This window comes from Malurus melanocephalus, unplaced genomic scaffold, assembly GCF_030028575.1.
Source record: "Malurus melanocephalus ecotype Western Australia unplaced genomic scaffold, MMel_1.1 scaffold_296, whole genome shotgun sequence".
NCBI lineage: Eukaryota > Metazoa > Chordata > Aves > Passeriformes > Maluridae > Malurus > Malurus melanocephalus.
In genome coordinates, this window is record NW_026623528.1 from 477,829 (window position 1) to 503,188 (window position 25,360).

The 25,360-nt window shown below is 47.2% G+C and overlaps 1 protein-coding gene across 1 annotated transcript; it reads left to right on the plus strand.

Annotated features, from left to right (window-relative positions):
• DUSP10 (dual specificity phosphatase 10) lies at positions 1-25,360 on the plus strand. The gene is made up of 4 exons (XM_057376955.1): positions 1-22; positions 1,631-2,476; positions 19,670-20,047; positions 23,107-25,360. The coding sequence occupies exons 2-4, from the start codon at positions 1,675-1,677 to the stop codon at positions 23,370-23,372; spliced, it is 1,446 nt and encodes a 481-aa protein (XP_057232938.1). The 5' UTR covers positions 1-22; positions 1,631-1,674; the 3' UTR covers positions 23,373-25,360.

The following is a 25,360-nucleotide window of genomic DNA, read 5'->3' on the forward strand; positions in this document are numbered from 1 at the left end:
GCACCGGGCCGGAGCGGAACCGGTGAGTGCGGCCGGGAGCGGAGCGGAGCCGTGCGGGGCATGGAGCGGAGCGGGGGCCCGGGGCTGCGGAGCCCGCGCGGGGGCTGCTGCGGCGGGGAGCGCCGGCCCGGCCCGCCGCGAGATTGGCGGCGGCCCCGGCTGCCTGCGATCGGGGGCAAAACTTCAGCTTCCCGCTTCTCGTGGGCTCTTTCGTTGTTTCGCCTCGCTGGGGAACGCGGTTGTCTCCCTCGTTAATTTAAAATTTTTAACTGCGTCAGGCGAAGGCGCTCCGGGCGTCCTTATCCTAGTTCTYATCCTAAAATAGGGCGAGGGCAGGGTTGGGAAAAGAACGGGCTAGGAGTGYTTCCCGAGTGAGCCGCCGCTGGTCCCGCTCTGCCCGGCCGCGGCCCCTCCGCCGTGCCCCGGGCGGGTGGGTCGCGGAACCTTTCCGCGCTCCGGAGGTGCCCGCGGGCTCGTTCCGTGAAGCGGTGGCTGCCGCGGGTGGCAGTGTCCCCCGGCCATCCGCGCCTCGGGATGGGCATCTCCCTGCTCCTTCCCAGCGGGCCCGGACAGAACCGGCTGGGACGGCAAATGGGAGCTGCGAGCGCTCGCCCCGCTCCGGAGGCTTGGTGGAGTTGATGAAGTTGGTGCTGGGATGGGTTTTTCAGAGAGAGCTGCGGCTGCTTCCAAAGTTGCTGGTGAAGGAGAAGCACTGTGAGGGCTGGCTTTGGGCGTTTTGCTCTTGTCGTCTTCCTTGTCTGCCGAGTAGAAATGGAGGGACTCTAATCCTGGGTGCTGCGTCGTGGATGGGAAGGCAGAGGTTGGGCAGGCAATGACCTTGGCTGGGGCGGAGGGGACCCCTCTTTGTAGAAGAGGTGAAATRTGGGGAGCGGGGAATTTGCCTCACRAACTGCTGGAGAACAACAGCCTTCCCGAGCCTCGAGCTAGGGGTTTAACTGGGGCTGGATTCACCTCTGTCGGGGGGAGGGAAGTGCAAGGTGCATGCTTATTGAGATCTCCGGAATGTAATTTTTCTGTTTTCTTCTGAGTGTTTTTTGTTTAGCCTTACGTATTCAACTTTGTAACTGTCTCAGAAAATTTATTCACAGGCTAATTTTATTCTAGCGTGCTGGAAAAGTTGCATATCACCCCTGATACATTCAGCTACTCAGCTCTTAYGCGTTCCTCCCTGTAGTACAGTCAGCCTAGTAGTTGCTTCCCTTTCAGTGAGCAACGGGATGAGGGAACGTGCCTTTGTCATTATCGATGGTGAGCCTTGCAGCCTGGGGTTTCGGAATAGCTCAGCATCTGCTTGTAGCTAAATGCCTCCTCCTGGGTGTCACTGCACAGTCCAGCCTGCCTGCCTGTATTCTGCGTGCCATGGGCGCACATGCAGATAACTCAAGTGTTTTCTGCAGGACTGAAAAGGTTTTTTAGCAACTACTGTGAGCTGGTAACTGTCAGAAGGGGTTGTTAGACTGGGGATAATGGGTGCTGGCAAAATAAGTTGTTGTATCTGTAGGTTTGTGTGATTTCACGATCTGTTTTCATCACCTTTTTTTTTTTTTTTTTTTTCCTTCCCTTTTTTTTTTTTTTTTTTCTTCCTTCCCTTCTGCTTTTTCTTTTTCAGAGTGATCTTGAGTTCTTCCTAACTTGCTAGTGCTCAGCCTCCTCATGCCTCCATCTCCTTTAGACGACAGGGTAGTAGTGGCACTTTCGAGGCCAGTGAGACCTCAGGATCTCAACCTGTGTTTAGACTCTAGCTTCCTTGAATCTGCCTCTTCTGCTGGTGAGAGCCACTCCAGTCTGCTCGGCGCAGCCGTCGTGTCCCTAAAGACTGCTAATCTCACGTATATGCCCTCATCCAACGGCTCTGCACGCTCCCTGAGTTGTGGATGCAGCAGTGCCAGTTGCTGCACTGTGGCAACGTACGACAAGGACACTCAGGCCCAAACTCAAGCGAGCACCAGCAGCGCCCACGCCGGAGCCTCCCCCGCCTGCCCCGCCAACCAAATGGTCAACAGCAATGAGAACRCCGGCAACCTGAGCCCGCTGGGCGGAGTGGGGAGCCCCGTCTCGGGCAGCGCCAAGCAACTCGCCAGCATCAAAATCATCTACCCCAATGATCTGGCCAAGAAGATGACCAAATGCAGCAAGAGCCACCAACAAAACCAAGGGCCTGTCATCATTGACTGCAGGCCCTTCATGGAGTATAATAAGAGCCACATTCAAGGGGCTGTCCACATTAACTGTTCTGACAAGATCAGCCGGAGAAGGCTCCAGCAGGGCAAGATCACTGTCTTGGACTTGATCTCCTGCCGGGAAGGCAAGGACTCCTTCAAGAGAATCTTTTCCAAAGAAATCGTAGTTTATGATGAGAATACCAATGAGCCAAGCAGAGTAATGCCTTCCCAGCCGCTCCACATAGTGCTGGAGTCACTCAAGCGAGAAGGCAAGGAGCCTCTAGTCCTAAAAGGTAACCCCCMTCATTGTCCACTTGTAGTCTTGTGGTTTGCTCTGCAGTATGTGTTTTCTGCTGTTAGCCTCACTGATGTTGAACTTTGAAAGCAGCTGTTTATCTCTAGGAAGGCCGGTGTGCCTCAAGTCACCAGTGGCAAAGCAAATGCCTTCTGTGGGGAAATCGTGCAGATGGTAGCAGGGAGATGCTTGCTTTTCTCTGAATGTTGTCCTTGAGTAGCAGGAGGGGTGGGAAGTGGAAGGAGGAGGAAATGTGCTTCCTGGTGTCTGTCTGTGCAGACAAAGAATTTCCCCCAGTGCTTATTCTGACTATTTATAGCCCAAGGAGCAGAGGTCCAGCAGGGGATACTTCTCTTTTAGCTTGTCAGACTGACCTTTGCTTAGCAGCCCTATTTTAGTCCATGTAAAACTGGACTCGTAGGTACTGGAGATGGGCATTGGGAGAGTAGAAGAGCGGGGAGGAAAGATGTGGGAGGTCACTTGGTCTGAGGCATTGTGTCATGGASCAGTCRGCAAAACTTGAGGAGTAATCAATCCTTGTTTTGGTGATATGGGGCTAGAATAATGGACAGAGGGGAATTATTTGTTTAAAAAGTGATCCGAAAATGTTGTGTTTATGTGTATGTGTGCTTATATAGGTATATGGCTTTCCTTTAAAGGCTCCTGTTTTAATATGGAATTTGGTTCATCCCTTGAGGCTTTGGTGGAGATGAGCCCCACCAATTAAGGCATCATCCAAGGACACTTCCCTTTCTTCACTTTATTCTYGAGATCCTATTTATAACAATGCTGCCCTCTAGATTAAATTTCCTTTCCCCTGGGTGTTTATGCTGTTCAGAGGCATGGTTGGCAGAGACTGGCTGTGGCACTGGGAAACTGAAAAGATTTGCTGCTTTGTTCATACTATATGTACTTAATTTGCTTGATTTTTTTTTTAGTGCAGCTTACCACTTCCAACCTGCACAGTGTGGCAGGAGAGTGGAGTGGGCGGTACTTTATCCCTTTTCCTCAGCTGAGTTTCATAGCTTTGTAAAAGCTAAGGGTCCTGTGAGATATTTCTCTGTGAGTGATCTTGTGGAAGCTTGAAATTGCTGTCTCCTTGCTSCCGGCAAGAGTATGGTCATGCTGGGCTTATTTTGATACTTGCTACAGGTTCCCAGTATGCTTTTATTGAATATCTGGGGTCATGATGGTGCCCTTCATCTGTAGAAGAGGGGGATGAGGYGCTTGGCAGAGTGAGGTTACTGCTGGAGCCCTGCATTTCTGGTGGTAATCTTTCTGTTGTACAGCCTTTGCAGCTGAATGCACGGATGTAGACTCTGAGCCTTGCTATCCTTAGAAAAGTAGTGTGTTGAAGGTGTCTCTTTTGTGTTTCCCTGAAAACACTGTAGCTTCTCTGAACCTCACCCTGGTACTTTTTCAGTACCTGAAGTAAGATTGTGACTGAGATGAAGCTGCAGAGCAGTAATAGGGGAATGCTGAGCAGGTTGTGGCAGCCCCTTCTCCCACCTTCCAGCTCTGTATACTGTACTGGCTTTAACCAGTGCTTGTGGCACTCCTCGGGCCATTTTTTGTTTTCAGCCGCTGAAAAATGTTACCTCAAAGCCCTGCTTAACAGMAATCCCCTCCCCCAAACTGGCCTGTCAACAGATCTGGAAATGTGCCAGAAGATAGACAGCCCAAATCCTTTGCTTTTTGGATACAGCGATCAGCTGGGCTGGAGCAGACCTCACCTGGGGGAACCTGGAGTGAGCAGCTCCCCCCATCAGCTTAACTCTGCTCCCCTTCATTGAAGTGGGGATTCCAGCTGGTGTCAGATGGAGTTGAGCATGGGATAAAGCAGCGTTCAGGAAGGCTGTGGCTAAGTTTCCGAGCTGGGGGAGTGGCGCTGGAAGCGCTCGTTATTTAGTTTCACTTGAGAGATAGCGTTTTTCCATCATGCTTCAGTAGCCCTGGAGCTGGCGCGTCCCCATCCCTGGGTTCGGGCACTACGACRAAACCGGGGGTGGCCGGGGATCCCTCTTTACCTGCGTTTGTCACTTAGAGTGGTTTCTCTCGCTCCCTGCYGCCCGGCCCTAATTTATTGCCGGCCCATCTGATCCCCGTGTTGTGTTTGCAAACACTGGTTGCTAGCCTGGTTGGCCGAGCTGGCGTCCCCCGCTCCGGTGCCACCTTCTCCATGTTTGGTGCTGCCTGTCACCGCGGCCGTGCCCGTGGCACGCTGGCACCACCGGGGCTCGGTCCGAGCTCCGGAGCCGGGGCTTGGGTTACAGCCCTCCCTGACCGTGCATGGCCCCGCATGCGGTCGCGTTTGAGGTGCCCCAGGCTTTTGAAGCGGCACCGAAGCCCTGTGCTGTTTTCCAAGGCTGGGCTGTGATCTATAGATAAATGTATGTGTGCRCCGTATTAGGCGCGAGTTAAAAAGGGGTGATCTGGTTTATTTTTAATGTAGCACCATGACAAGAGAGGGTTTTGTGTATGCTGTGGCATGGAGGATTTTAAGAGCTCTGTTCTTCCCTTTCTTTCCATCCCTCTCATTGCTGTTTCCTTTTACATTTTTGSTCATAAACATATGCATAATTTTGATTTATGCTCTTAAGAAGAAAGAATTGCTTATTTCTTTTGCCACAAGGCACAGCAACACTTGAGACAGGCATAAATCCTCTATTTTGACAAAAAAATAAACCCATAAGAATCCTGTATTTCACAATGCTGCTACACAGGCTGTAGGAGCCTGAGCTGTCAGGGATGAAGCTGGTACTCAGTCTGTTTATAAACAAAATAGGAAGAATTTATTTCCCCCAACACCCCTAGACCGTGGTATTCCATCTTTGCTGAAACCTTAAGGATTTTTTTTTCACTTTTTGTGGGTGTGTTCTTTTTTTTAATTTTCTTTTTCTTGGTGTTGTAAGGGAGCAGGGGCAAAACCAGTGATATGAGCCCAGTGTCCCTTCTGCTTGAGGCCAATGTCAGAGCTGAATTTGAGGAGGGGGAGAGCCATGATCCTGTGACCCTGGGCTSGGTCAGAAGCCCTGGCCCTCCTTGGTGGGGCTGTATCCCTTCCCTCCTGCAAACCCAACAATGAGGCATTTCTTCCTGCCTTGAGCATCTCAGCTCATAGCAAAGTGGTCTSAAGTCTTGGGGGCTTGTGTGCTTGAGTTTGCTACTGGGACCTAAAAATGGAAAGTGGGAATTTGTTTGCATCCAGATGAAAAGTATTCTTTTTCCCTGACTGAAACATTTAGGCTTGGAGTTCAGCATTTTTTTTTCACAAGTTAAATTAAATCTACAAAGGAAAAAAAAAAAAAGAAAAATTGAAGTGTCTGTGCCAGCACATCTTGACAGCTTTTAACACAAGAGCAGTTGCCCCTGTCTCCCTGACCAGGGTCTAGTGGTAGTGTCTCCATCCTGCCATTCTTCCTCTTCCTTCACAAGTGGGAGCCTTGTGAACCTGCTTAAGTCTTGTGTTTAGTTTGTAAAGCCTTCTGTGTTTGACTTCAAGGAAGCAATAGAATTCAAAAGCAGAGGTGCAAAATGTGATTTGGCCTTCTTTTTTAATTTCCATTATATGCTGTAAACTCACAGCTGGACTTCTGCAAAGGAGATGAAGAGGAACGGCTGGTTCCTTCTCTGTTCTTGTTCACAGTCTGAGGAACTTACTTATGCTCTGGCTTTCAGTCTTCTCTCTGCTCATCTCACAGGGAAGTAAATGAAGTGACTTGCTCTCATTATAGTGGGGAGTGTAAGACCTGCCAACAAACCACTTCATGCTTTCTGGTCTAAGAATAGTTTCAGATCTCTTACCACTCTCGAGTCACATATCAGCAGAGTCGAAACAACTACAGGGGGACTGAGATGCCTACAAAAGGAATAATTATTTGCTTTATGTTGTCCTATATTCATGTAAATACTGTGATCAGCTGCCTTGGAAATACCTGACCTGGTCATAATCTGTACAAATACATTATTAATTATTACTGTCAGTTATATAATTTAACAGTGTCAGTGTTGCTTTAAACCCTAATTGGATTACACTGCACAAGTGTATTTGAAAGTAAAACTTGATGTAATGGTCAACAAATCCAGCTGACCAACAAAACACGTGCCTGGCACTTATTTCCACCAGAGATCTCCACTGAATAAGTATTAGGTCATGGCTGTAATAGGGAAATGTGTAGTTTTAAGCACACTGGATGTTTCATGTGCGTTACTTAACACTTAAAAATAAAGTGTGTTCCCTCTGTGCTGTAGAGGAGAGCTGGCCCCATCAGTCACTGGGGGGAAAAAACTGCTGGTTCTGTTAGGGCTGAGATTTCACRTTCAGTTTTCAGACTCTCCTTGCTGGAGCTTTAAGTATCTTCTGGAATGAATAATCTTCTTGGCCATAACACTTGAAAATTGGTTGTATGCATCTGTACCTTTTGCATATAGGTAAATTGGGACMATAGTGTGGGTGGTTTTTACTGTATTTTGAGGGCATTCTTCTGCAGAGGAGAGTACCTCTAAACTTTGCCTATTCAACAGTAATGGGAAATGTGGCATTTTTTCCCTGATTGTGGCATTTGAGCACTTACTGTGCTGGCTTGCATGGTGTCGGTCACATTTTAACTGTCCTTGGGGGGGGGAGAGCAATGACACTTCCTTGGAAAGAGAGGAACAGGAAGGAGCTTGGTTTTTTGGTTTTTTTTTTTTTTTTCTGTTTTTGGCTCCCCAGCTTCTCATAACCTTGGAGTTAAGAACTAAGAGTTAAGAAGCAAACTGTGACATTAGGCAAACATCTCTGATCCTTGTAAAGAAATTTGGCTCCAGTTCTGAGTAAACTGGGGTAACATTCCCTGTGATGTTGCTCGTAGGTAGATGGTGGGTTATAATTAGCTGAATGCCTCATGTGCTACCCTTACCCTTGCCCTGCCAGAGGTGAGAAATTCTGCTAGTGAAATCTTTCTTGGATAGTGTGCTGATCTGTCTTCTGGCTTTTTATTCTTGAGGTGAGCACAACCTTTTGGAGAGGCTTGGGGTGGAAGGGTARCTGTGTTTGAAGTTTGAGTGGTGTCTGTCTCTTAACTAGTACAGATGGGCTTTTTTTTTGTTTTTTTAAACCTATGCATGGGTGGTTTGCCTTACAAGGTTTTTGCTACACTTAGGAGCACAGAAGTTTTTTAATGAGATTGCCTTGGCTTTATGATGTGTTTGAATGGGGGGTCATCCCTTGTCTTTAGGCTATGAGTCTTTACCCTGTGAAAAGCCCCATTGAAGTTAGGGGTTGTTRTTTATCTGAGCAACTCAAAAGTGAAGAAATGCCATAAATATGAGCAGCATGCACACATCTCAATGCTTCCCTGTTTTGCAGTTTCACCAGCCAGCCAGGGGGGAAGCACCTCTCAAATATTCAGCATCAACTTGCGGGGCTACAGAAGTTGTGCTGTTTAACGAAATAGATTTTAGTAATCTGAAGATAACCTAATGCATTGTCCCTTTGTGTGTTAGATAAGATTGTGTGATTCTTTGGCCTTGTTGGGAAGTCCCCAGTGGGCCTGGCAGAGTCCTGGCTACAGAAATCACAAGGCTGACCTGAATTACTGTGAGCCGTTGTTTTTCTGAAGCTTTGATTCTAGGTTCTCACCTGAATTTTTCTTCAGCATTTTTTTAAACACCTTTGTACTGTAAAAGTTTATTTGTGGTTATCACAAAGGTGCTTGGTAAGCTGGGGCTCAAAGAAGAGCCGTGGATATCATGGATTTCACTTCTCCCTGCCTCACCTGAAAGTTAAAGCTGGTGAAGAGTCCTTTTGAGAAGAGACTGGATCAAGGTGCTGTCTTGAACACTGCACTTGCTGCAGCTTCCCCTGGCAGGCGTTTCACCTCCTCTTAACCCATGGACTGTTGAGGGCTGTGGGAAAGCTGAAACATGCCCTGGTGCCCTTGGGTTTGGCYGCCAGTCCTGGCTGTGCCTCCCAGCACAYCCTGTGAGGAGGCAGAAGGGAGACAGAGTGCTGTGGGCAGGAGGCTCAGAGGCATTCAGAGCTCCTGTTTGTGCAGCTGAAGCCCAGGGGTGCTCGTGGTCCCTGCACAGTGTGCTGAGCAGTGCTCTGTGCCTCAGTAGTAAAGCTTGGGGCTTTCATTGTTCTAACACCTTATGGCTTTTCAGTACAGAAGTTGTTTGCTTCAATTAATATCTATGGTGAAAGCAGCCTCACATCTGGGAGCACTCTGAAGGTTGTTTTTTGTTGTGTCCTCTGCTGCTTTGAAAGATGTTAATTCCCTAGGTGCCTGTGTCCTGGCAAAAGGGGGTCTCTGACCCAGTTCTGGAACTCTACACCAGCATTTTGGGGCTGGAAGGGAAGGGGCAGAGATGGGAGAAGCAAGTCAGTCCAGCATGTGGTGCAAAAGRGGGTCACTGGGCTAGAGGGGTGACTCTGGGCCTAGATAGTGGGGTGGTCTCATGGCCAGGGGATCTCTGATTAAGAACACACAACAAACTTGCCATGAGGCCTTAGAGAAGTTATTTTCCTCTGAACTGTATTTTATTTTTGCTGTCCTTTGTAACACTGAGTTTATCACCCTTGTTTTCACTGGTGTAAAGCKTGGTTGACCCAGGTTCATCCACAGTCATGCTGGTGTCCTGGGACAGCACAGCTGCCTGCTGCAGAAAGTGGGAGACAGACTTGGGAGCACCCTCTTCCCTTGACAGTGCATTTTGGTAAACTGTAGGCTCTGATTTGCCTCCAGGTGGTTTTTTGGTTTTTTTGCTTAAAAAAAATGGAGGTTTATCTTCAAGTGTTTCTCTGCATGGGTGAGGGGATTGCCTCTTTTTCAAAGGAATTCTCTGATGCCTTAAAAAAGAATGAGATAAGTAAAAAGAATGAGATCCAGAAGGGGCACAAGCTTCTGATSTGTCACTTGCTTTCAGTGAGCCTGTCCTAGGACAGCGAGTGCAGAGAGACCCAACATGACAAGTCTGTAGGGAGCAACTGGGACYTTGTAGGTCTGGGTACCACCTGGTCCCTCTTGAGCTGAAGGAATGAGCTTCTGATTGCTGCTGTCTGGGGCAGTGCCACCCTTGTCTAGCTCAGCTACACCCCAAGCTCCTGCAGTGGGAGCTCCTGCACTGGGCTGTCCCCACTGGAGGGTCTGGGGGTAGTGGGGTCAGGAGGGAACTTTGAGTCTGCCCTCACCTGCTGCTGGAGGACAGGAATGTTCAMACTGGGTGGGAGGGCTTGGGAGCCRCTGCTCCTGCCAGGGTTAAGTGCTGCTTTGTGTGTATTTAACATGCTGCTTCCAAGATCAGGGCTTTGAAGGAGTAACTTGGAAAAAATAAATTAAGAGAATAATAAAAGATATGTGAACACATTGGCTCMGAAGCTTTTACTATGCCCTAGCTTTAAAAAGTCTACAGTGTGCCTGGATTAATTCCCACTTGATTCACTGCAACAGAGAAGAGCTGTTCTAATTAAAGGTAATAAAAAGTAGAACAAATGTTACTCCTTGTCCACACATTTTTTTTACAGTGGCTTAAAGAGACTTGGAAAACAGAAAATAAGTTATTAAGACATAATCTTATGCCATATCAGTCAAATTGGTTGTCTCCAGTTCATTGTGCCAAAGTGTGCTATTAAGCCTTATGTAAGCAGTTGAACCCTAATGTTTTAAAGCAAAAGCTGTTGTTGAAGTTGTTGTTGACCTGCACTACATTGGTGCTCTTCATTCCTCTCGGTCTCTGTTAAGGTAATGGGAGTGTGTCTGCCCAGTTGATGAGAGCTAAGAATAAGATTTTTTGCTGCTGCTTAGAATTTCCTGGCATGTTTTAGGTACAAAACCACTCTGATTGTTTAAAATTAGGTTAATCTTAAATTCACAGGTGATTGCATCAGTCCAGCAAGGCAGAGCGACATCTCTGTTGAGGCATAACAACATCTCTGTTGAGGCATAACAGGAAGCATAACAGTTCTTATGCTTCCTGAGAAACATTAGTGGTAGCCCACCTGTGGAGAAAAGGAGATGGTTTATTTGGACAAAAGGGCTGATTTTCATCTGGCTGGAGATATATCTTGATTTATTGCTGTTTAGTTCTGTAAATATGCCTTTTTCTCCTCCCCCACTCCCACCTTCCTTCTTGCCTTGACTCTGGAGTATATGGACACAATGTGGGTCAACTTTCTCTTTCCCTGTGGTGTTTTTGGGGCTAGCCTTGGTTCCTTGACCATTAGGACTGGGATTTATGTGCCGGCAGAGCTTGCCCTAAAGCTTGTGTCAATGTGGGGACTAGCACACACCATGCCATTTCCACTAGTTTGCTGTTTTTATTTTGGATGGTGTAGCACTGGGATATGTCAGGACARCACCCTTTATTTTCTCTCTTTTTCTTTCATGTGCTTTGGATAAYGTCAAATCAGAGCCAGGTATTATTATTTCTAGCTAAGAGGGTAGAAACTTTTCAGTCTAAAAAGAGTTAAAATCCAGCAGGAATGGATGGTACTCCCAAATGGGAGTGGTATATCAGCACCCTGTTTTCCTTTTATATTAATGTGCATGGTGTTTGTGTATCTGCTGTAGAGGAGCAGTGGTTTGGACTGGAAAAGAGCCTGTGTTATCCTCAGGAGAAACAAAGCAGCCTGCTCTGTCTTTAGAAAGAAAGAAGCTGTCCTGGAGAGGTTGCCCTTAAAAGGGGAAAGAATAAATGGATGGCTGAAGCATGAAAATGTCAGTGTTCTCTAAAACACGCAGATTAAACAGAAAGGTCCACTCCTACACATCCTGGATTATGGATGTCTGACACAGTGCTGGGACCCTTCTCCTCTTTCAGACGTGCTGAGCCACAGYTCCCTGCACCCTGCTTGTGTGCTGCCTCTTTCCAGGCCACTTGCTTGAGACATGCCTATGGTCCTGGCCAGGGAGGGACCTGGTAAGAGATTAAAAAACAGATGAAACTTGGTATTCTGGGCAAATCGGCTCAGCTATACCTCTGTCTGGGAAAACAGACCCATAGCTCTTTGTCAGTCTAAAACCATTTGTGGTATYGTATTAAAATAGTTTCTGCTTCCCCCCCGCCACCACTTCCCCTGCCTCCTTTGTACATAGCTTTAACATTTCTTGATGACCTTTTTGTTAATATGATTTCCAGTGGGAGCATTTCACAGTAGAAGTATGTATTCCTTCAGGGTTTATGCTGACATTTCCAGTGATTATTTAATTGGACTTCATGTTAGCCTGCATCCCCACGGGAACACATACTTTTGCCATGAGAAGTTGTAATGTGACTAATTTTGAGTTTCTGCTATAAACGCTTGCCCTCCRGGGAGGGTAAGTCCAATCCTCCTCGGTGGCTGCAGAGTCGTCACCATATTGTGTTTGGGATGTGGGGTTTCTTGCCTCGTTCCTATTTACATTCTTGTATAGTTTAATCCTTGTACCAAAATTCAGAGCCAGCCTTCTTGTCTTTCACCTTCCTGACTGCTCCCAAAGGATAACACAGTGCTTTGAAGGATGCTGGCTTATTTTCTTGTGAATACTTCAGTTTTTATTTTGAAATAAGTGGGCTCAGCACTCCCATAGCATCGGGCAGATTTCCAGTTACAAGCTGGAACCACTGTCTTGAATGCAGAGTGGTGGTCCCAAAGTATTCAGGGTGGCTCCTGGACAGGCTGGTGTGTAGTCCACAGGTTAGGAGCATCTCTTGGAAAAGCTGGCAAGTAAAGGTGAGGTAAAGACAGGATGTGTGCTGTTTCCATGAGTGTCCAGGGTCTGGAAGAAAAGCCTAAATTTAAGACAAAAAAGTATAAAGGGAAAAAACAAAGAATTTGACTGAAATCCAAGAAAGGTTTTCTAGTGACAGGTCAAGAAAAAAGATTGTTTCTTTCTAATTGGAATGAATTTGGATGATCTAGTAGTCATGAGAGGAGGAAAAGTGATCATGAGAAGAGGAAAAGTGAAGGGGTGAGAGCTGATGGTGGGAAAAAGCAAGTCATGTGCTGAGGTGTGGGAGTCTCCTGGGGGTGATGGTGTGGTTGAGAATGGATGGTGGTGGGATAGGAGGAGCTRAGATGGAGCTGGGCAGAGCCAGCAATGCTGGCAGAGACCTCGAAGCCATTGTGTCAGGGATGTGCTTGTGACTCCTCTAGGCCAGAATTGGTGGACAGACTGACCTCTCAGGATAGTTCCCACATGGAAAAAACCTGACCTTGCAAGTTCTTCAGAGTGCAAAGTTTTGCCTTTTTTTTGAAGTGCCGCTGGCAGCTMAGTTCGAGGGAGAGACTAGATTAGATTGAATGTATCGAGGTGGAAGCTGTTCTTTGTGTGTGCTGTTTATTTTTTTATATTTGTTCAAAGCTTAATCTTTTGCAGCACAGCTGGTGCTGAGCACAGTTGGGTGACAGGGAAAGCCCCACGGCAGGGTTTCCCTTGGGCCATCCTKCAGACAGGTGAGAAGTGCACCAATGTCACCTGGCTCAGTGTGGTCCAATGTGTCCCCACACCTTTGGACAGAAGGGAGCTGCCCTCCCTGCTGTGTGGGCCAAATACAATACTTTCAACCACGTCAGGCTTTCTGCAGCAGCGAGGGCAAGCCTTGAGCACTGCTCAGYTGTAGCTGTGGTGAGGAGAAGGCCATCATACTTGGAGAGGAGGAACAATCCTACAGTGATGTGCTTGGATTGGCCCCATTGCTGTAGAAGTAGTGTGGGAAGCACTGTTCTTCCCAGCAAGCAGAGCCCTGCTTGAACAAGGAAATTGTGTGTCTTTTGTTGCTCAGGACACCTGAGCATCCCTTCTCCCAGGAWGCACCAGGAACCATCTTTGCTGTGGCTAAAATCATACCAGCAGCATCTGAGAGCAKGTGTGATGGCTGGATCTTCCACTGCAAGGAAGCCATAGCTCCTGTGCCCGCTGGGTGCAGCCTCCATGCCCTCCCTGACAGTGTCCTTGGTGCTCAGCAGATCTGCACCTGCAGCCACAGCTGTGCTGGTGGCATGAAGAGATGGTCTAGGGCCATGTCCTGGGAGGGGATTTGGCCTGTGATGGCAGAATTCTGCTGCAGCCTGTACAGCAGTGTCTTCCTTCCTGGGTTCAGGAGCAGCCTGAATGGTGGCGTTGTGGTGGTGGTGGCTCAGCACCAGCATGTCACCCTGCAGCAGGACCTCCTGGTGGCACTGGTGGCAGCATGATGGGGGGTGGCCATGGGACCTGGGCCCTCCTGCCCAGGAGGCTGAGCAAGGGGGGAGAGCACTGGGATGGGCAAAGCATCTGGACAATACCTAACTTCTATTTTTACACGCTGGAGCCACGTTTGCTTAACCTTGAGGCATCCTGTGCTTTGAATCAACTTGACACAAAGTCATCTGTTCATTAATAACACAGGAGCAGTTTAATTGTTGTCTTAGTGGAAAAATACATGAGACTGTCATCAGCTGTTGCTTCTGGCAGTGCTTTTCTGCAGTAATGTAAATAAATGAGGTCACAGGTTTAAAGGAACAGGCTGTACTTGCACAAATTGAAAGCGTCGTCTTAAACAGATATGCACCAATTGTCTGAGATCTCTGTCCTGTGTCCCAAATGCTCCCTGTGACGTTTCAACCCTAAACTCACTCGAACACAGCCGCAGGGTTTGCTGTGGTGGGACTGACAGGGCACATGCTGAGTGGGTGTTTTAAAACTTGGCTTAATTCCTGGGTGAGTAAAGCTTGTGGTAGCCAGAAGCGTGTTACCGCCAAATTCTCTGCTGTGCCCTCCACAAGAGCCCAGCAACACAAGAGGAGGGGAAGTTAGAGATCGAACATCTCTTCTGCTGATACTTTCCTGTGTCCTGAGATTTCTGCTCTTGTTGTGTGTGTCTGTTGCTTTTATGGTTTTTTTCCGTTTTTTTGTTTTTTTTTTTTTTCCCGAGATGGCTTTGTGGTATTGTAATAGAGGATGAGCAGATCCAGAAATCCACCCGGACAGCTTTGAAAGCTGTATAAAAGGTCTGGTTGTCTCCCGAGAACACGTGCTCTGTCTAAATGTGGCTCCCACATCTGCAGTCTGTCATGTATAAAAGTATGTTCCTGTTTGCAGTGGGAGCAGGAACACCCAGTACCTGCCACACTCAGAACAAAGTATATCCACAGCGATGAGGTAATGCAAAGGTGTTGTTTTGTGCTGAGGGGATTTCGCTGTCGCTGCCTCTCTCTAAGCTCTCTCACTGGAGAGGGAACGAGGTCGTTTACTCCCTTTACTGTGGGGTAAGAGCCTGTTTCCACAGAGGAAACATATTGGAAATGTGCCAAAGCATATTGTGAACCCACATCCTAGTTTGCATATAGTCACACAGCCAGAGGGGAGCAGTGGTGGCTGAAGGAGGTGCCGAAGGAGAGACAGAGGAGGAGGGCAGGTGTTACTGTGCTCCTTGTSTTTAAATTCTCAGTATTCTTAAATAACAAACTAAACCCCCAAACTGTAAAGCTACAATGGGACAAACAAACAAAATCTCTCAAACTAAACAAATCCCCAAACAGCCAATCCACTTCTATAAACTTTTGCAGGTAAGGTTTGTTTTACTTGATTCCTTTGAAGATGGTGCTATTGCAAGGCCACAGTCCCTCACAAAAAGCTGGCTGCCTCRTTCCTTCTGTACCTTTTGTGCCTGTTTTGCATCATATTTTCCCTCCTCTGATGGCACATGACAGGCACTATGTTAAGCATGATTTTTATGCCGGCGCCATGCTGCTTGTYTTTTTTCATGTGTTCAGAGCTGCTTTGGCTGCTGTCCAGATGCTCACCTGGTCTTGGAGCTCTGYTGTGAGCCACAGGCTCCTGGGTGGCTTTGGAGCTGGGAGATCTGTGTGTAGCTGCTGCCTGGGTGTTGCTGGGCAGGGGAGTTTGAGGAGCATTAAGTGAGATGTTTAYGGGCAAAGAACTCAAACAAATGAGTGTCAATAGCTGAAGCACGTTTGGTGCTGATTTGAAACTTCCCAAAATCTTTGAGGTCTCGGACACTCCAAAGTCTGTTGTCACTCACTCAGTGTTCTGGCAGGGCAGGATATTGGAAAATGTCATGCAGTTATGTCATGGTTCTGCAACCTGGTTCTTGCATCAGTGCTGAGCAAGRGCCCTTGTTCTTCTGTTGTATTCCCCTAGATACCAGGCAAGGCCATCTGCCAGCAAGGGTTCTGCTTCACTGATTGATTTCCTCATGGAAGAAATACCTCAGGCTCCTCAGAGTGCTGAGTGTCCTTGTATGTCCATCTCTGTTTGGGTTTGGGTAGGTTCAGCCCTCTGAATGCCTGCCCAGCAGCCATTCTGGAACAGAGCAGAAGCACTTGGGATGTTCTCTGTGCCCATGCCTGGGCTCCATCACACTGCCTGGGCACACTTCCCCATGCTTTCCCTGTGCTTTGGTTATYACAGCTCTGTGGTGTGTTTAAAGCCAGGAGAGATGGGCTGCAAGCAGGCTGTTGGTGTTGAAGTGGACATGGGTGGCTTATCTGCCTGCTGGCATTTTGGTTTGTCACTGAAGGTGGATACACAYCTGAGTCCAGGCTCTGGCTGTGGTTCCACCACCACTGCCATGAGTTCCAGTGGGCTTTCTTGGTGGATATATTATATTGCCTCTCTACTGAGGCTGCCTCTCTRTGATGAAGGCTTTTCACATATTGCAAATAGCATCTGAAAAGCTGCTTTTAAAATGCAGAGTGCTTCTGTGCTACTGAGAGGCTTCTGCTGGGTTGTGCTTCTTGGCCACAGGTCTTGTTACTACTCTTCATGCCCTAGGTCTTGGAAGGCTTGGGCAGTGTCAACCACAAAACAGCTTTTGGAATCTGTGAGTGTAATCTCTGCAAGCCTCAAGCTTCCTTGTGGTCTGGAGTTGGGGTCAGTAGCAGTGGTATGTCTTGCACCTCAYTGAGTTTAATGAATTGTCTCTTAGACCAGGCTTGCAGGAGCTTTGTGTTGGCCTTCCCTCTGGGTACAGCCTCTTCTCTCCCAGCTCCTCTGCCCCTCCTACATGAAGACTTTAAATGCTGAAATATAAGCTGCTTGACAAGGGAATACAGATGCATTTGAATGCTTTGTACATTGTATTTACCTTCGTGTGTAAAGTCCATCCCTCTGACTCTTTCTGACTGATCRTAATTAACTTGGCTTGGACCTGTTTTGGGAAGTAGTCTCAAACTTRAGAAAAGCCTGAGCATTATTCATGCGTGAGCTCCACTTAATTTACCCTAGTGCCTCATAAATCAGCTGGGTGCAAGGATTGCATGTTCTGAGAATGGAACAGCACTCAGGRGGTGTCTGGGTCCTGTTTTGGGACCTGCAGACTCACATGGCAGTACAGATCCAAGCTGAGCTCCTGCTGTTGGCTTAGGGTTCGGCTTCCCTCCATGACTGTATCTTGCTGCATCCTTTCTGGATACCAATGTTCTCATCTAGTCCTCCCTTGCTCGCGTGTCTGAGCCAGTTCAGCTTAGTAACCCTCTCCCCAGCAATGCATTCCTTCAGGGACATTTGCTCTGAGTTACTTTAAATTTTGCTTGAACTGACTTTTTACCTCCTCTCCCACATGAGGAGGTGAATAAGGAGAATGGGGKATGTGAACTGACATTAGGAAGGGTGACTTCTGGCAAATGTCTAGAAAAAAGTTGTGGGTGAAGCTATTGTATATTTGGGTACGCCACTTGTTTGGGCACCTTCTACGCTGTGCATTTTGGGATCTCTTCCCATCTTTTCCCTCCCTGCTGGAGTGATGCGATTGCTCTGTACCCTATGCCTGTTGATCTCTTCTGAGCACAGTGATAACAGAGGGACCCTGCACAACATGATGGTGTCTTGTCCTCTCATCTCTGTTGCCATCTGGACAAAGCTCCWAGCGAGTTGGTAACAGGAGTGCTGGTGTCTTCTGGCCAACAGGCAGGCAGAGGAGCTGAGGGCAGGGCACAGGTGGTTTGTTAAGAACAGCTCTGCCGGATCTCACAAAGCAGCTGGCGAAGCAGGTTGGTGTCACCTGARTGGTGAGCCAATGGAATCCTGCCTTTGCCTGTGGCTGCTTATTCCCAGAAGTCTGCAGGAGAGGTGGAAAATGAGTGTTAGCTCTGGGATCACTAAAGCGACTTTTTCAGGGATTTTCWTGGGAATTCCAGCATGCTCTGGTTATTGTTTGAACAGCAATGTTGAAGCTGGGTGGATTGCTTGCCAGTGCAGAAAGATGGGACTGTGGGTTAGGGCTTAGCCTTTRGCCTAGACTATAGGCTGGAGCTGTTGGTTTGGATGACACTTCAGACATTTTCCACTTGGGGACCATTGTCCTGTTTGTTTTCTTGAGTGGACTGAGAAGGTTTTTCAGGCCGTGTTGGGGTCAGGTGGTGCAGTTAGTTGAGCTCAGATTTTTGTCCTTGCTCTTCTTTCTATCCTGGTCCCGTGTTGTAACAACCTTGAGAATAGTGATCTTTAAGKCAAATCTGTTTGCTCTGTGTCCCATAAACAGCACAAATAGCTGAAGACAAACAGACTTTTGAGGGGCAGGTGAAATATTCTGTATTTTGTAGGCATTTCAAGGATTTCTGAGAACATGTGTTTCTAGAAAAGTGTGAAGGACAAGAGTTTGGAGGTTAAAAAGGGCACTTGCATTAGAGGGGCTCAGATGGTTGTAGCCTAATCTGGGTGCTTCGAGCCCACGGAGTACAGCGCAGGGCACCGAAATGGCCCTGGGTGGGTCCCACCCCATGGGCAGGCGTGTCACTGACATTTGAATTGGACATTTGAATTGCAGCACTCAGCAGGAGGCATTGAAACCCTTTGCTGTGTCCGATCCAGAGCCTGAGTGACAGCMTGTTTTGCTTCACTTTAAAATCTTCACTAGATCACTGTGAAAGAGCATGGAAAAGACAAATAGCCTCTCCTTTCTTTTTCTATTTATTTTTCTTTTTAAACAACATTATCGGGATGGTGACATTCCGCATTTATTTTGGCTAGTGTAGCTCTTTCTAGTAATTTCAGAGTAGCTCTCCCCCCTCCTGGGTTTTTTTTGGCTTGCAGTTAACAAAGTGCAATCGAGCCCGAGCAATTGGCTCGTGTCGATGCCGAGCATGACTTCAAGTATCCCGGTACAACAGCAGCGTGCGAGGTGGAGTTGGGGACGCATCCCGGCATTTCTCCTCTTTCCGTCTTTTCCTTTCTTTCGGAGCCACCTGTTAGCGCTGCACCCGCGGCTCCCGGGAGCGCCACCRCCTCCCGCCAAAGGCGTCGCACGGAGTAGTGGCTCGGGCATTGTTTGCGCTCAAAGAGCTGATGTCATGCCGGCTGATGTCATTGTGTGCTTTGTGCGATCGCCATGGAAACCGGGCAGGTGGGGAGCCTGCCGCTGATGTCACTGCAGAATGAGGTGTAGAAAGAAGGTCCACTTTGCTCGCTCCGGCTCTGCGAAGCTGCCCTCCTGAAAAAAAAAAAAAAAAAAAAAAAAAAAAAAAAAAAGAAAAAAAGAAAAAAAAATAAAGAGGGGAAGGGAAATGGTCCTTGAAAAAGCCAGCAAAAAAGCACAAAGCAGGGAAGGCATGAGCTTCCTTCACTGAAGAAGTGACTTCTCCCTCCCCCCCTCAGATTCATTTCCCAATCCATATTAATGTCCTAAAAATAACTCTTGYTAGATATTTTCAGGCGGCCGGGGCAGCACAAACAGAGCTGTTTGCCACATGTTGAACAAGCACCTCAGTCGCTGTTGGGTTACAAGGAGTGGTTTTCTTTTGTTTGGGTGCACAGACRGGTACGCGCTGTTCCCTGGAGCGATAGCTCACCCTGTAGGGGTGAGCTCTGGGGCAGGGGGATGCCCTGCRTGGCTCCTAAAGGGCAGGTAAAGCTAAAACTGTCCCTGCTGGCTTGCTGCTCTGCTTTAGTGTGCTGATAGCCCGTTTGCCCCTAGTTTTGGTGATGTTTTCCTTCTTGGAAAAGCAGCTTCCTTGCCACACAGGCCGGTAGGTGAGGCGGCCCCAGCAGGCTGATGTTGCACAGAGGCGTGTTTGTCTGCGAGCCCGTTCCTTGGCACCGTCCGCYGCACGGAGGGGAGGACAATGCCTGCTGCTGATTCATGCCACCCTTGCTGTTGACAGCCCAGTGCCACTGTTACGGTGCTGGTGGGGACAGCAGAGCCAGCTCCAGCCCCGGTGGCCCCATTGTGTGCTCTGAACAGACCTCGGGGTGTCTAACCAAAGTATCTGCTTGGTCTCTCTTCCCAGGAGGGCTCAGCGGTTTCAAGCAGAACCACGAAAACCTCTGCGACAACTCCCTCCAGCTACAAGAGTGCCCCGAGGGGGGAGGAGGGGGCGGCGCCTCCGCTGTGCCCCCCGTGCTACCTCAGTCCATCCCCACCACGCCAGACATCGAGAACGCTGAGCTCACCCCCATCCTGCCCTTCCTCTTTCTCGGAAACGAGCACGATGCTCAGGACTTGGAGAAAATGCAGAGGATGAACATTGGCTACGTCATCAACGTGACCACCCACCTGCCCCTGTACCATTATGAGAAAGGCATGTTCAACTACAAGCGGCTCCCAGCCACTGACAGCAACAAGCAGAATCTCAGGCAGTATTTTGAAGAGGCTTTTGAGTTCATTGGTAATTATCCTTGCCTGGAAATACTCCTGTTTGGTTTTTTATTTTTATTATTTTTACCGRTTACAACAATCTAGAATGAATTTTATGCTTTGCCAACAAATCTGAAGGCTGGCTAAGGCCATATTTGCTTTTGTTTGGGTTGTCAGAAATTCTGAGCACCTCATATTTCTACCCTTTCTCATCCCTGGCATATCCGGTTAAGTAGCCTGAGGTTACAATTTTTATCCATTGATAATAGTGCCTACCTCCAGGCTTCTAAATTCAGGAAACCCCAGAAAATCTGAGACTTTTCATCACCCCCCTTCTTGATTCCTTTGCMTTCCTAGTCTCCACACAATGGCTTTCAGCCAGTTTTTTGTAGTAACTGTTCTTAATGGTGTCTCAGTCTTTGCTAACTTAATGAGAAAACTGACAAACTTTCACACTTGGCTTGTTCCACCATTAGATTTATAGCTTCAGAGTGTATGTGTGGTTGAGTGGATAGTGATGAAAACTTGCATTAATAAGCCTCTAAACTCTGTAGGCTGTATGAGAGTTCACCACAGACATGCAGCTTGTTGTGGAGGTTGCTGAAGAAGCGACCCAGCAACTTTGTTCTGGATCCTGTTACAATCAGCGCAGCACAGCCCTCAGCCAGGTTTAGATCCACACTCAGCTAGGCTGAAGCCAGATGGCCCTGGTCAGAGAGGACTTCAGCATGTGGTACTGAAAGCTTTKGAGGACCTTTCCTTGCCCCACTGGATGTCTTTGTGAACTCTGCTTTAGTGGCATAGTGAAGGTGCTTCCCCAGTACATGCCCTGAGATGTTTTCTGAAATTTGCTTGGGGTTCTGCTGACATAAGATTCTCTTTTCTAATGCTGAAGCTGAGCAAATCCCTTTACCAATACTTCAGGCTTGAGGAGTACTGGACGATCCTAGACCAAGGAAGAAGTGTGCTTCCATGCCGCAGCACAGCGTAGGTCCCTGACTGACCCCGTACTGCAGGAGTGCAGAGCTGTGTTCCTCCCTGCCCTCCTTGGTGCTGGCTCTGCACTCAGGTGCTCTAGGGCTCGGCAGGGATTTTTCCCCAGCTGTGGGATGGTGCCAGGGCAGGAGGGCCAGGCTCAGCGTGTTGCTGTGAGCCCATCTGCCCCTGCCATGTGCCGGAGCTCTGAGGCAGACGGCTCCTGAGCCTGGCCTGGCTGTGTTTGGCAGGGGGTCGTGGTGTGCTGATGCCTGTGCTCTTTCACCACGCTGCTTTAGTGAAGAGAATGGAGAAATTGCTGCTTATTTTGCAGTTCAGGTGGAGGGCAATATTAAAGCCTGASTTTTACCACGGGGAGCCCTTGGGCTTGTCTTCTACGGTGTGAAGGACCAAAGCATTTCTGCTTAAMCTGAAACTTTCCCCTGTGTTGCTAACTCAGCCCCAGCTCTGCCAGTGGCACTGTCAGCTCCACGAGTGCTGATTATTGTGCGCATGGGAAGGTGAACATCCCTGTTGGGGTGAAGGGCAGGGGAGAGGGAACCTTGCTTTGATCCTCTGGGAAAAAAGCTGTGTCAAGGAATCCAGTGAAACCTTAAACTTTGAGTTCAATGAGATGAGGAGGTGCAATAGGACAAGCTTAGGTAAAGAGACTGAAGTTCCACTGAGGTCCTTCTGAGGTAGAAGAGGGAGATTTCTCATCTCCTCGTCCCCATGAACTGCAGGATTAGAATTCTCAAAACCACTCAGAGATAGTGTTTGGCTTGTGACCCTACCAAGGGCATAAAAATGAGCTTTGCTTCTCGGGAAAGGTTTAGAAAGCGTTTCAAAACCCATTTTACTTTTTAATAATTACAGCTTGAGGGCTCTGTCTTTGTTTTTAATAAACAAATATTTCTCCATTGAGAGTTTTTCTCCATATCAAATTTAGCCAGCTGGGGAAGTAACTAGTCAAAGCTTTCCCTTCCTCAGGGTAAACTTTAAATTGCATTTGAGAAGATTTGGAAATGTTTAAACAGCAGATTGTTGGCTCTATGTTTCTTTAAATATGTCTTCAAGAAACCACAACCAACCCCAGGTTTAGCTAAACTAAGGCCATAGGAAGTGAAATCATCARAAACTCTCTGGGAAAGTGTGTCAAAATGCATTAGAGAGTTTCAGCTTTCTGAAATACTAACTGGCAAAAATGTCTAGAGGGAACTTGGCTTCATTTATGCTTTCACAGTACAGGTTGAACATGTGGGGTGGGATGAACTGTACTCTTAGTGGGGTTGGATTCATGCCAAAACCTGCAAACCAAATTCATGCTCCTCCTGTGGATTGAAACAAAGGAAGTAGATTGAAGTGTCACTTCCTGAAAGTTCTGTCTCCCRTTTTAAAAGCAAGCTTTGGCAGATGAGAATGGTGTGGTAGTGACTCTTCTCTCACATGTCCCATAACTGTGTGGTTACAAGGACTCTGTGCCCCTAAATTCTGCCCAGGGTGCCTCCCTCTAAGAGATGAACCTTGTTAGAGAAGGGAGGGTGTGTGTGTGTGTGTGTGTGTGCAGCTCCTGCTTTTGCAGAGGCACCACAGCAGAGTGCCCCACTCAAGCCCCTTTCAAGAGTAGCCATGTAAAAGCTTCAGAGAACAGGGCTTTGAAACAGATGCGTTGTTATGAATTGAATCTGCCAGTGCCTGGTTTTTAAAAGATGGTGCCCTGCTTTGAAAGGCAGGGAGGCTGAGATGCTGATGTAACGCAGTGGTGTTGTGACTGAGGTGGARGTGGAGCCCGAGATTCCTCACCATGGGCCTTGCTCTCCTCATGAAATGCTAGCTGGCAGTGCAGCAACATCTCTCARTGCACAATTCCTCTGTTAATAAAGAGATAAGAGTGGATGTGAGGATTTTCAGTGTCAGACTGCACTGGAGCTTTCACATTCTGTAGCTCTGAAAACTCGGAGAAAGATGGGCTGGAGGGGCAGGGGAAGAGACGCCGCTGTGCTCATTATCAAAAAAGGGACTTTTCACATTAAGTTACTCTTAATTGCGCTGAGCTTGTTCTAATCTACAAACTGGCAAAAAGATCTTACTTTCTTCTGTCTTTCTKGTTTGCAGAGGAAGCTCATCAGTGTGGAAAAGGTCTCCTCATCCACTGCCAGGCCGGTGTCTCCCGATCTGCCACCATMGTTATCGCGTACTTAATGAAGCACACACGCATGACCATGACGGATGCCTACAAATTTGTCAAAGGCAAACGACCAATCATTTCCCCCAACCTGAACTTTATGGGGCAATTACTGGAGTTCGAGGAAGACCTGAACAACGGCGTCACCCCACGAATCCTCACACCAAAGCTGATCGGCGTYGAGACTGTCGTGTGACAGCCAGGCTGCGAAGGGGCTTAGGCTGTTCCTCACCTGGTTTGGGGCAGCGATGGGTGGGTTGTGGGGTTTTCTTTTTAGCTTTCAAAGGGGAGTTTTGTGGCAAACCTTTTGTGAATAAAAACCTTTTTTTGTAAGGAAAGGTTTTTAAAAGATCCAAGAACTTTGCTGGGTTTGGGATGCTGTTGCGGTTTCCTTCTCAGACGCCAGCAGAGCAGGGAGGCTTCAGAGGAAAAGGAGTACTTTTTAAAATAAAAACAAGAAGAAGAAGAAGAAGAAATATTGGGCTTTTTTTCTTTCAATTTTTATTTTTCCCTCCTCTCCGGCTACTTGTAGAGATTATGGCTAAGTAGTCTGTGCAGGTTCATAGACTGAAGAAACCTAAGTTGAAGACAAAACACAAACAGCCAAAACAAAGCAGAAAAAAACTCCCTCCCTGAAACAGAAGGGCCTTCGTTCTGCAAAGGCTTTGCTAGAGATAACCTAGCAAAATGCTCACTGATGCAAAGGAAATCAGAGCAGCTTAAAAGTCTGCAAGGCACTTTTCACACTCCTGACTCAAACTAAAGAAGAAAAAAAAGTTTATTTGGCGTGTTTCATGTTCCAGTTCTATTTTTCTATTTTGGGATGTAAGGTTTTAACAGTAAGGGACTTCGATCATTCTATGCCATATGCCTTCACTGGCTTCTTGTGCAATAATAATTTGGGGTTTGTTTTGAGTGTTCAAACCAATTAAGAGTTGGCTGCCCACTAATAATARGATAATAATTTTTAAAGTCTAATAGTGCAACAGCAGCCAGCTTGGTTCAGAAAGGCTAAATGAGAGCAATTATTTTGTTCCTTTATATGATTTTGATCCTGGTTACAGTGCCATAAACCTTGTTACATATGTATATCAGAATGTACAAAAATGTAGAATGAGSAAAGTTTATTTAAAAATATTTTTCGCACAAAATATTGGTGTGTTTCAGTTGTCTATGTAAAAGAAATTTGATTATAAAACAAAAAGCTTTTGGAAACTGTGTGTCCTTTTATTTCTTTAGCCATTTTCCATTTTCTTTCTATGGGATGGGGTTTTTGTTTTGTTCCTTTGGTTTGTTTTTTTGTGGCATTGTACCTCTCCCACTGACAAAATTGATATCTCGTTTGGCATCTCCCCTTCAGTGTTACGTTCCTGTCCTCTGCTGGTGGAAGATGTCTTCTTTATTTTCTGCTGTACTCTTGCATTTCTCAGTTTCTGTAACCAGATTTTCTCTCGTGTTTGACTGAATTAGCACTGTTGGTGAAGGCTCTTTGGAACAGACCTGTTACTTCTACAGCTCAGTAGCCATTTGGAAAAATAAGAAATAAACAATCTCCACTGATTCCTTTCCATATTCCTGTAATGAACTTATCTTCTATGTTACAAAATTGTCCGTTTTCTAGAAATACATTGGTCATGTGTGCTTTTTCTTGGCCTCTCTATAGCCCCCTTGTTTAGCAGTTCCACAATTCCTGGGAATCCTCCTCCTGGGATTTTCCCCTCCCTCTTGCCCCTCTTCCCTTCATGCCCCTCTTTTTCCAGCTGTATCAGTGTTGTGTGGTGTGTATTGTAGGGCTGATGTTTCTGCCTGACAGTGTCCCTTGGGCAGCTGACTTTTGCTTTCCTTGTTTGTATTCACTTTTTTTTTTTAATGATATGGTATAACCTAATCTGTTCTGGACTGTTACCACCTCTAAAGTTTATTTGTGTGAGCCTAAAATGAGTTAGAAAACATTTCTTGTATGATTCTGTTGTGCAAACTGATCTGTCCCAGGAAGTCTGGTAGCAGTGAAGGCTTTTCCTAGATGAAAACCTCCATRGACTGAACCAAGTGTAAAACAGGACCTGTTGGAAAACTTAATGTATAATCACATTAGACATGTATATTTTTGTGGACATTTTACTTAAAATGTTGTTACTATACAGATATTTTCTTGGAACTTATCCCTTTATTAAATTATTTTTC